This window comes from Dromiciops gliroides, chromosome 4, assembly GCF_019393635.1.
Source record: "Dromiciops gliroides isolate mDroGli1 chromosome 4, mDroGli1.pri, whole genome shotgun sequence".
Classification (NCBI taxonomy): domain Eukaryota; kingdom Metazoa; phylum Chordata; class Mammalia; order Microbiotheria; family Microbiotheriidae; genus Dromiciops; species Dromiciops gliroides.
In genome coordinates this window covers 274,803,406-274,815,604 of record NC_057864.1, presented here as the reverse complement: position 1 = coordinate 274,815,604, position 12,199 = coordinate 274,803,406, and the positions used below count along the sequence as shown (strand labels likewise).

Below are 12,199 nucleotides of genomic sequence, written 5' to 3'. Positions count from 1 at the left end.
AACAATAAAGATTTTTTTCTATTAATAAAACTCTAAATTTTAGAGATATAATTCTTTCTTCTTTATCCTCCTAGCTATCTGTTTGGTCTTTCTCAATCTTCTTTCCTGAGTCATTGACCATATTACACCCAAGGTTCTGTCTTGGGGGTCTCTTCTTTCTGGTCACTCACTTTTTTTTTGACTCATCAGCCCCCATGGTTTAAATAACATCTCTATCTATGCTGATGAGTACTAAGTCATCAACATCCCCAAATCTGCCTATCATATAATTTCAACTTGGTATTCTCTAGTCATCTGACATTCAACAAATCTAAAAGAGAACTGATCGTGTTTTCTACCAAGGCCACCGTTTTTCAGAATTCTTCTTTTGAGAATGCCACCATCCTTCTAGTCATCTAGGTTTGTCACCTCAGAGTCATTCTATGCCTTTTTCTCTCCACCACATGTAGCCAATCACTTTCCAAATCTCATTGTTTCTACCTCTGACTTCTTTCCCATCAGACCTCTTCTCTCTAATCACATAACTATCACATTAATTTAGGCCTCTATCAGCTTTCATTTGAACTACTCAGTAACATCATTGATCTTACTGCCTCATGTCTCCTACCTCTACAATCCATCCTTCCACAAAACTGACAAAGAGAAATTCCTAAAACTCAAGAGTCCGACCATTTGACCCTCCTCCTCAGTCAGCTTCAGTGGCTCCCTATTACATCTAGGCTCAAAACAAAACAAAACAAAACATTTGGCATTTAAAGCTCTTCACCACCCAGCTCTAAGCTACCTGCCTAGATTGAGTATGTGTTGTTCTCCCTCTGTACTTTTACAGTCTGGTCAAATTTACCTTATTGCTCTTTCTTCGACACAGTCCATCTGCTGGCCTGCATAGATGCTCTTGCCTATGCCAGGAACATACTTCCTTCTCACCTCTACATGGTGTACTTTTCCCGGCACATAGTAAATACTTAATAAATATATTGACTAACTCAGATTTCCTTGTTTCTTTCAAAGCTCATTTCAAGTATCACTTTTATAATTTCTTGATTTATGCAACCGCTAGCCCATACCCTCCTTTCCCTGTATTTATTGTGTGTGTGTACATGAATATGGTGTCACACCCAATAAAATATACATTTTTAAGTCAGTTACTATTTTATTTTTCTTCATCTTCTTTGGGCCCTTAATTTCTAGCACAGTGTGTGATCCATAGTGGTCCCAATAAATGTTTTTCAAATGAATGAATTGAATGAGTAAAATGGTATAATAGTGTAGCAATATAAAGCAACAAGGGATAGTAGGGTCCTAAGACAAAGGAAAGTTAAAAATGTTTTAATACAAATAGAGAGGAATTGGAACCTAGATTTTCTAGCTCTGTCCTTGAACTACCTCTAGAACAGGGGTTCTTAAGCAGAAATCTAGAGCTAGATTTGGGGGCATCTAGGTGATGTAGTGAACAGAACACCTGACCTAGAGGCAGGAAGACAGGAACCCAAATTCAGCCTCAGACACTTACTAGATGTGTGACTGTCGAAGTTACTTAACCCTGTTTGCCTCAGTTTTATCATCTGTAAAATGAGCTGGAGAAGAAAATGGAAAAACCCAAATGAGGTCACAAAGAGTCAGGCATGCCTGAAATTACTCCACTACAACTAAATTGGTAGATTTCAGGCTTGAATGAACTTGAATATTTTTTAAAAAATCTTTATTTTCACTAATTTCTATCTGAAATCTACCATTTCTCTAAATTTTAATTTAAAAATTAAATAATCTAAGAAGGGGTTTATAGGTTCACAAAATTGTCGATGTTATCCCTCCTCAGCCTCCACAAAAGATTATGGGGGCAGCTAGGCAGCACAATGGATAAGGCACCAGCCCTGGATACAGGAGGACCTGAGTTCAGATCTGGCCTCAGGCACTTGACACTTACTAGCTGGGTGACCCTGGGCAAGTCACTTAACCCTCACTGCCCCACCAAAAAAAACAAAAAAAAAGATTACAGACCCATACTCTGGAACAGTAGAGTGATTATATGCATTGCTTGTGAAAGTTCTTATTAAAAACTAACCTGTATTCATGTCCTCCTGAATATATTCATCTTCATATTCTTCATTAAAGACTGTCACATGGCTTCCTTGAGCATGCTGTAAACAGGGGCTTTCAAATATATTTTTCCAGATTTGAATACAGTCTTCATTCAATGGCTCCATACAGGTGCAACCCCACAGCACACTTTCCTTTAGCTTTTCCCTCAGTGCGATGCACAAGTGTCCTGCTACATCATCACTGCCGCAACTTTCTATCCTTGAACCACATGTTTCTTTAAAATTCTCATAGATCATGAAGCAATGTTCTGATGTCTGACAAGCCTGCATGGCCACACTGCAGTCAATGTCTGTTTCACTCCTTTGCATTCTCCTTTCTGATATGGTCCACTGGATGACATCTGATTGAATACCTTGGACTGAGGAAAGATCTGAATACTCTGTAAAAATGAATAGAAGTATATGAATCAATCAGTCAATAAACATTTATTAAGTAGCTACTACCTGCCAGACAACTGGACACAAAAATAACCTGTTTCAACCTTATGAAATATTATTGCCTAATTTCCCTTAAACTTATTTTAACCACATATTTGGATTTTTACTTTTTGTAATATTTAGTTTGAGAGTCTGATGGTAACTAACTGTGTTTAATTCTTATGTCCTGCTCAATAGAACTTTTAGGGAATAGGATTAGATCTGTGATTTTCTTGCCATGGGGAACTCCCCAAAACAAAACTCCCTGTACCAGTGAAAATCAATACCTTTTCAACTTAACATTTTAGGTGCCTAGAATTGTGTGGTTGTGGCTCACATTGCCAATGTATTCTCCAGACTTCCTGACTTTCAGATGATCTATCTCTCACTTACATTCTTCTGTCTTTTCTACTTCTATCTCCAGGGCTAACTACAATACTTTGCACACAGTAAATACTTAAGTACTTTATTATTTATTCATTTCACTATAACATTTTATATGTTAAACAATTGGTTTTTCTTCTCTTGTTTAAAACTGCTGAAATTCTCTCTCCACTGAGACATATACCCTCAAGTGGTGTGGTCAAAGCCAGTTTGATTTTCTTTTAATCCCTTAAGCAGAACAGAAAAATAAAAGCACCAAACCAAAAAGCCCAGTGTTACACAAAAATCAAAGCACATGTACTAGTCCATGATTCAAGATTATGTAAGACTTTGATGGGAAGATGCTTACTGTTTTATATAATGAAAGATAAAGGCAGGAAAATTAAAGCCCAAATTTGACTTCTTGGTAAATTAGAAAGGCAGAGCTAAACATCTTATAACTTTCTTCATTTGTGCAATGATTAAATAATTCAGTCTTGGGTTTCTATGTCAGAAACATTAATCTAAACAATTTGAGCCCTTCTACCAGTTGTCAGGAAGAAAATATACTATTGGGATGATATTTCTTCTGAATACCAATTTATCTAGTGGGAGATTTTCAATAAGATTTTTTTTGTGGGGCAATCAGGGTTAAGTGACTTGACCAGGGTCACACAGCTAGTAAGTGTCAAGTGTCTGAGTCCAGATTTGAAGTCGGGTCCTCCTGAATCCAGGGTCAGTGCTTTTGCCACTGTGCCACCCAGCTGCTCCACAAGATTTTAAAATTATACTTGAATTCAGCATAATATTTTGGTTTTAAAAGCTCTGGATTCAGGAATACCTGAGTTCAAATATGGCCTCAGACACGTGACACTTACTAGCTGTGTGACCCTGGGCAACTCATTTAACCCTCATTGCCCCTCAAAAAATTAAAAAGAAAAGAAAAGGAAAAAAAAGATTAGTTAAAAACAAACTATAGTTTCAGACACATTATAGTAGTAATGAGCACAGAAGAGACTAATTTTTCATGAGCCATGGAGGGCATATGAAAGATTGTATAGACATTGTAATCCAGGTTATGGTTTTAGGAAACTCCCACCAATATCATTTCTTCTTAAAAGCCTGTCCACATATTTATTTAAACAACAGGATTATAAAACATCATTAAGCTACAAAGTATTCATTTTTAGCAAAAAAGAGGTGAGGTCTCAGTTTTGCATTGTGAGCAAATGCCATCTAGTATTAAAGGTCATATAATACATGTACTTAAATTATTTATTTAGTCCTTCTGCAACACAATTTCCATAAATGTTTTTGTACAAGTACATGATCTACAATTGAAAATGCATTTCAGTGAAATTTCATATGTGAAATATATGAGAAGCTACAGAGTATGCAACTGGCCTGAATAAGTTACCTCTACAGCTAATTCAGGAAGTTAGGTGACTCAGTGGATAAAGCACTGGACCTGGAATCAGGAAGACCTGAGTTCAAATCTATCTGCAGAAACTAGCTATGTGACCCTGCACGAGTCACTTAACCCTTGTTCACCTTAATTCACTGGAGAAGGAAATGGCAAACAGGCCCAGTATCTTTGCCAAGAAAACCCTGTGGTATCATGAAGAGTTGGACACAACTGAACAACAATAGCAACAGTTAGTTAAAATATTCATATGTTTAAGAAATCTGTAAGGTCAATTAAGTAGTTGCTGTTTTGTCACTAGTAAGAATCTATGTTAATCTCCTGATCATTTTCTATATTTGAGGATCTTCTTATTACCTGTTTTATTGGTACATTGTCCCCCAAGCAACTTGTTAACACTACAATAAATATCTTCAGTACAGAGACAGTTTTTAAATTTGGGATATTGATCTTCCAGAGACTGGATGCTTAGATTGCAGTTCAATGAATCTTTCATCTGGCATTCATTACCTAAATTTTATAGACAAAGATAAAACATTGCATATATTAATTTGAATGCAATTACTTGATTCACCAAAATGTTATATTTTATGTAAAACATTACCCAAAAGTATATATTTAAAAAGTAATATTATGTACTTAAATATATGTATGTATAAAAATAGAATATATTTTATTTAAAACATTTTTTTGCATAACATCAATTTCGCAATACTGAAGTTTCATGACTTAGTGAGTCGAGGAGAGTCATTCTCTACAGAATAAATTTTTTTGTTGTGTGTTTAAGCACTAAATTTATTTTACTTTTTAAAAATATAGAACAGAAACTATGTCAGTTCATCAGTATAAAGTTTTCCTATTTGTTCGTGTTTGTGTTTCAAAGTAGTAAAGTTTTAGTATATAATAAACTGTGGTTAGAATGAAATAATGTTTCAATAAGTTAATTTCTTTATGGTCATATTCTAGATGGAAAATAGGAGAATCTTCTTTTAGAAAGTGATAAATTGTTAGAAGCCCTATATGAAACCTAGGAAATCACATTAAATTATTTTCAACATTGGCATAGTCAGTACTTGCATAGTGTTTTAGGTTTAAAGTGTAAAGTGTTTTACAAATATTATCTTATTTAATATTCATAACAACTTCTGGAAGTGTGTTATTACCACCAATTTAAAGATAAGGAAACTGAAGCAGATAGCCATTAATTGGCCCACATTCACACAGCTAATAAGTGACTGATGAAGGTTCTGAACTCAAGTCTTTGTAATATCAAGTCTAGTTCTCAATCTATTACATGCCCTTGTTGCTTCCTAAGTTAGCTGTGTGTCCCTGGACGACTCACTAAACTCATTGCTTTTCAAAATTCTCTAAGGCTATAGTTTCAGAAAACGGGCCAAACTTAATTTGTAAGAGGAATTTCCTCATTCAGTTCTTTCCCTATAATAATTAAATCACAGGTGCAGTTCTTATTTATATCCCTATTCATTTTAACAACTGACCTTTCTGTAATGTAAAACAAACAAAAAAACACTTCCTTTAGTGCATTTATGAAAAGACACTTGTTACACTCCAGCATGCTTCTACTTCTAGAATGATAAAGTGATATTTATAAGAATACATTTAGCAAAATGTTGGAGGAAAGACTTCTGTTTTGGAGTCAGAGGACTTAGGCTCAGATCCTGGCTCTGACGTACTGAATGACCTTGGGTAAGTCATTTAACATCTTTGGGCTTGAAGTTTCTTCATTCATAAAATGAAGGAATTTGAGTAGGTGATCTCTAAGATCCCTTCCAGCTCTATGATCCTATGATTAAATGATCTTATGAAAAAAATCTGTAAATAATTACACACAAAACATAAAGTGGTAGTATTAACATAACTTTGAAGTTATCATAAAATGTTCAAAATGTTTTATCTACTCAAAGAAAACAAAGTATTTTCATTTTTTACTGCTTTACATTTCCTCTCAACTTATCAAGTGACTGTGAGAATTTAATTTAAATGCTCTATTTCAGTTTCTGTTTACATAAAGTAGAAGTTGGAATAGTTGGAGTAGATGAAAGTAGTTGAAATAGATGATCATCTTGATTACTTTCAAATAGGATTCTGTTGCTCTGGGAGTTGAGAGGGCATGGGTTTGGTACATCTGTCTGCCCATGTACAGGGTGGAGAGTAATTTATCTTGGTATCACCTCATGCTTATACACATATACTTGCATGTTTAAATACACACGTGTCAATACCTTAGGGCAAAGATAAATGACAGAGAAAATAAGTATAGTTATGAAACACATTTAAATATTATTTTGGCAAGTAGGTGGTACAGTGGCTAGAATGTCAGACCTAGAATCAGGAAGACCTGAGTTCAAATCTGCCCTCTGACACTTAATAGCTGTGTGAACCTGGGCAAGTCACATAACACTGTTTGCCTCAATTTCCTCATCTGTAAAATGAGAAGGAGAAGGAAATGGCAAACCACTGTAGAATCTTTGCCAAGAAAACCCCAGATGGGGTCATGAAGAGTCAGACAAGACTGAAATGATTGAACAACAGATATTTTCATGTCTTCAAAGGTTTTTCTCTACATTAACTTATTTTAGACTAACAACAACCCTATGTAGCAGGTACCACAAATTTTATTATTCTCATTTTACAAATGAGGAAACTCAGGGACACAGAGGTTATGCTAATAGAAAAGGTGTTTTAATGATCATATAGTAGGTCTCTGATGAAGGATCCTCTTGCTTTATATCTAGCACCCATTCCATTAAAGCACCTTTTCTATTAGCATACAGATATGTGATAGATGTGATTGCTGTCTCTTGACCCAACCAACCCATAGCCTCTGGGTAGCTTCAAGGACATACAAATCTTAGACATATGTGAGCAGTTAGATATAGTAACTAATGGGGTTCATGCATATTATCTAAGAAGGTTCACAGAAAAAAAGGGGAAAGTATTTCTTTTTTTTTTCCCCTATTGTCTTTACAAGCACTTACTTGGACTGGGGATGGAGAGATTTGAGGGTTGAGTAATAAGTCTACATAAGTCACATGTCATGAAGGGACAATAAGTTATGCTGCTTAATATTTTTAAATCATCATGGTATTTATAATTTGTTTGGGCAAAATGTCATCGTAAGTGTTTTTTTTTTCAAAATTTCCATTTTTTCAAATATAAATATTTCTATTTTATTTTCATATTCCCCAAATGGCCAGTCTTCTATGACAAGATCAATTTATTATATCGCATTATCCATGTGTCAATTTTCTGCAGTCTCAGTGATTGTGTAAATGTTGTATATATTCAACTGCCTGACCAAAAAGTAGAAAATAACTTATAAAAAAACTATTGTTATTTCTTTAATGGTTATTATTTGATCCACTCCCTTACAGCAAAACTGTAGAAAAGATGGCTGGTGAAAAGCACATATCCCAATATAATGCTATTTGAGTCTAGTCAAATATTATTGAGAAAATGACAATGATGAAACATCATAGAGTATAAATCCATGTGTACAATAGTTTTGATTCCTGAAAATAATCATTTTGAAAATGTGATACCATTTGAATGCACAGCCCTAAAGCAAAGCTTTTTTTTTTAAATATGAAAATCAGTTGGTATATTCCTGAGATATATTATTCTGATTATAGCATTATTTTAATAAAATATTACATTTCATAGTTCTTCTTTTGGCAAAAACAAATAAGACAACGTATGTCTTCCAAAAATATATGCATTTCTGAAAAAAAAAGATCATATAAAACAGATAAAGCAAAGGATTGAGAAGGGAAACTCCCCCTACCATCCTTCTCTTCAATTTATATACTTGGAGCATTAAATTCAAATAAACACAGGGCTGATAATCCATACGTAAGGATCTCTGAAGAATGCATATTGACAGCTTTAAATTGTAATATTATCTCTTTTTTGTATTTTATTTATTTCGTTAAATATTTCTCAATCACATTTTAATTAGTTTGGGCCACACTTGAGTATACTGTGGAGCACTTGCTTCCCTGCTTCTTCTTTGATATCTCTGTCCTAGAGCATGAAGAGATTTAAGTGCCAAGCTCAGGTATATGTCAGAGGTGGGACGTGAATTCAGGTCTTTCTAAGCTTCAAGGTTAAATCTTTAGCCTTTGGTTTAATTTTTAAAATTCAGTAGAATTTCTATTCGTCACTGCAGGCAAATACATTTGTAATGCAAATACCTGCTCTTTACATTTTCTGCTTATCAATTTCAGAATTTTAAATCAATCAAACAAGAGGTGAGAGACCAGTTAGCATCGTGGATTGAGAACTAGCCTAGAGAGTCAGAGGCTTTTAGGGCAATTGGGTTCAGGTGTGGCTTCTGACACATTATTGGTAAAATAATCCTCAGTAATCTTACTTAAACTCTCATTCTCTAAGGTGAGAAGGGGCTGACCTACTTTGGCAGAAAGAACTCCCATGTCCTGGAATTCTTCACAGATCCACTAATAATTCATATCCAAACATCCAAACATGAGCTATCAGGGTGGGGATAGGGGGGTTGGGAAGATAAACCTATATTATATTTTTCACTTGGTTAGAACATTAGATTTTGATTCATTGGCAAGTCAATTTACTTTGTTGGCCTCAGTTTTTGCATTTGTAAAGTGGAGGATTGGACAACTGCATAGGATCATTTATTTAGAGGAGGGAGAAGCTACAGATTACATCAGTTTCAACCCCATTATTTTACAGATGAGGAAATGGAGAGACAGTGAGATAAAATGATTTGTCCAAGTAGCGTTACATGCAAGATTTATTAACATGTTCCAAACTATAGTGCCTGCCTAACCCAGATCTAGTTCCTACCTCAGGCTGATGTGAGGAACTTTTGTTTTGAACTTATTAACCCAACAATGTTAAAATGATCTTTCAAACTGATCATCAATTTAAAGAAAATACTTGAAAGTGATAAATCTCATACATGTGTATGTATGTGTGTATATGTATATGACACACACATATGTGTGTGTATATATACATATTTAATATGTGTACTTACATAATATACTTCCTCTTAACTATTTAAATACTGATTATATATATATATATATATATATATATATATATATATATATATGTGTGTGTGTGTGTGTGTGTGTGTGTGTGTGTGTGTGTGTGTGTCTATTTGTTCTTTGAAGCCAGAGGGCCTGGGTTCAACTGCTTCCTTTGGCATTACCAACTTGATCTCACTCAAATTGCTGAAGCTCCCTCAACCTTAGTTTCTTCTTACATAAAAATGAAGGTATTGGACTAAGTGACCTTTTAAATCTTTTCCAGTTTTAAATGGACAAACTTATGCAGGCTTTCTACCTATATGACTGAACATTTTTCTCTATTTTTCAATCTATAGATGAGGGGATTGGCCTCTTAGTTTCCATTCTATCCCTCATTCTAAGATCACTATGTGCACAAGCATTGACAAACCCAACAAACCTAAAAAGGTTTCAAGGGGCTTGGGAGCAAACTGTATGTTTCTCTTGCTAAGGTCCAGGCTAGCTAAGTGAAGGAAGTCTCATCAGATGAAAGCAACTATATGGTTATAAGTATTTTCAGGCATTTTCAGCCATTTACTCAATGTTCATAGGTCATCTACTAAAACAAAGGGGAACTGTGAAATCCATGTAGATGGAGTACCCAAAATGATGAAATCACAGGTCTTTGAAATATCAAAATATATGTTGTGCATACATGTGTATACATACATATATATATATTTATATATAATAAGACTGTATTTTATGAATGATATGATTGCATAGAATTGTTTGTAACAAGTGTAAGTTACTTTTTACACTAGGGATCTCCATAAATTTTATCTTTGGGTCAAAGAAAATCAATTTCAGATCACAAACCCAACTCAGTCCTTTAAGTCAAATTCCGACTGCCTGGGTCAGTGACTTCTTGGGGGTCCCAAGAGAACCCAATTTTGGCAGAAACAAAAAACAGGACCCCGGCAAAATTCCAAGGTTTCAGACTAATTGCTCTGCTCATTCCTCTCCCCACCATGTGAGGCCAGGTGCTTTGGAGAATTTGGGAAGGGGCAAATAGAGGACTTCACTTCTCTCTCTGCTGCAAAATATTTTAGCACCCTCTAAGGTATAAACAAAGAGAATTAAGCATTTTTTTTTTACCAAGGGAAAGGGACTTTACCCAAGAGATTACTTTGAAACTTTTATATACTTAGTTTTTATCCACTATGATCACCTTAATAGATGAGATTGCTTTTTTATGAAATTATTTTAGTGTCACTAATTTAGCAATTTGAAAGGGAGAACAAAAGAAACCTAGTATGTAGAAATAATCAAATCAAATCCACCAACAAACATTCATTAAGTTCTTTCTATGTGAAAGGCACTGTGCTAAATCCTGGGAATATAAAAACTGGCAAAAGACAGTCAGTCCCAAATAAAAATCCTATGAAAACAAATGTTGAAAACTATCCTTATATGTAACTGGAAAATAATAAAATACTTTTATTTGTTAAAAAAAAAGACAGTCCCTGCCTTCAATGAGCTTATATCTTTTGTTTTTTTTTTCTTTTGTTGTTTTTTTTTGTTTTGTTTTTTTTAGTGAGGCAATTGGGGTTAATTGACTTGCCCAGGGTCACACAGCTAGTTAGTGTTAAGTGTCTGAGGCCGGATTTGAACTCAGGTACTCCTGACTCCAGGGCTGGTGCTCTATCCACTGCACCATCTAGCTGCCCCAATGAGCTCATATCTTAAAGGAGAAAATATTCAAACAAAAATATACAAGGAAAGCTATATAAAAGATAACTAGGAAATAATTGAGAAAAGGGCAGCACTAGAAAGATTGATAAAGGCTTCCTATAGAAGATAGGATATGGGACTTAAAAGTGGCCAGTGAAGCCAGTAAGTGGAGATGAGAAAAGAGCATTCCAGGCATGGGAGACAGAGAAAATGCCCCAAAGCAAGAGAGATGGAATGTGTCATTTATGGAATAAAAATGAGGACACTTTTCCTGGATGAAAGAGTATGTGGTGGAAAGTAAGGCATTAGAAGGATCGAAAGATAGGGGTTTTGAATACCCCTAAACAGTATTTTGTATTTAATCCTAAGTGGGGGTGGGGGTGGGAGTGGGGAGTAAGGGTCACATGGTTGAATCTGCACTATAAGATAAACACTTTAGGGGCTGAATGGAGGATGCATTGGAGTGTGGGGTGGGGGTGGAAACCAACAACAAAAAACACTTGATTTAGACAGACCCACCAGCAGGCTATTGAAATAGTCCAGGTGTGAGGTGCAGAGAACCAGCATTAGAGTGGTCAGCATAAGAAAAGGGAATCTATTGAAGCTATGTTGTAAAGGATAAATTGACAGGCCTTAGCAACAGATTGAATTTGCAGGTAAGAGATAGTTAAAAGTTCAGGATGACTCCTAGGTTGAGAGTATGAAGGGCTGGGGCAATAGTTGTTGCCCTATACAATAATAGTGCTAAGTAGAAAGTAGCAGGGGGAGGGAGGAAAGTAAACTAGTTCCATTTTATACATGTTGAGTTTAAGATGTCTACTGGATATCCAATTCAAGATGTCTGAAAGCAGTTGGAAATGTGAGATTGGAGGTCAGCAAGGGGTTGGGGTAGGATAGGGTAGATTTGATAATCATCAACATAGTAATTAAATCCATGGAAACTCATGAGAACACCAAGTGCAGTAGTATAGAGGTAGAAGAGGGCCCAAGACAGAACCATGTGGGTCAACTTACATTAGAGTGTGTGATCTAGAAAAGGGGCCATCAAAAGAAACTGAATAAGAATGGTAGATAAGTAGGAGGAAGACCTGGAGAGAGTGATTCCCTGAAAACCAAGAGAGAAAAGATTATCAGTGAGGAAATAATGAACA

General features: G+C 35.2%; 1 protein-coding gene across 1 annotated transcript in view; it reads right to left on the bottom strand.

Annotated features, from left to right (window-relative positions):
* GFRAL (GDNF family receptor alpha like) overlaps positions 1-12,199 on the bottom strand; it is a gene marked incomplete at its 3' end in the record, with an annotated part of 49,048 nt that overhangs the window by 21,331 nt on the left and 15,518 nt on the right. Inside the window, exon 4 of the mRNA XM_044003424.1 lies at positions 4,663-4,815. Coding sequence (XP_043859359.1) covers positions 4,663-4,815 — 153 coding nt within the window. The remainder of the gene's footprint in view (positions 1-4,662; positions 4,816-12,199) is intronic.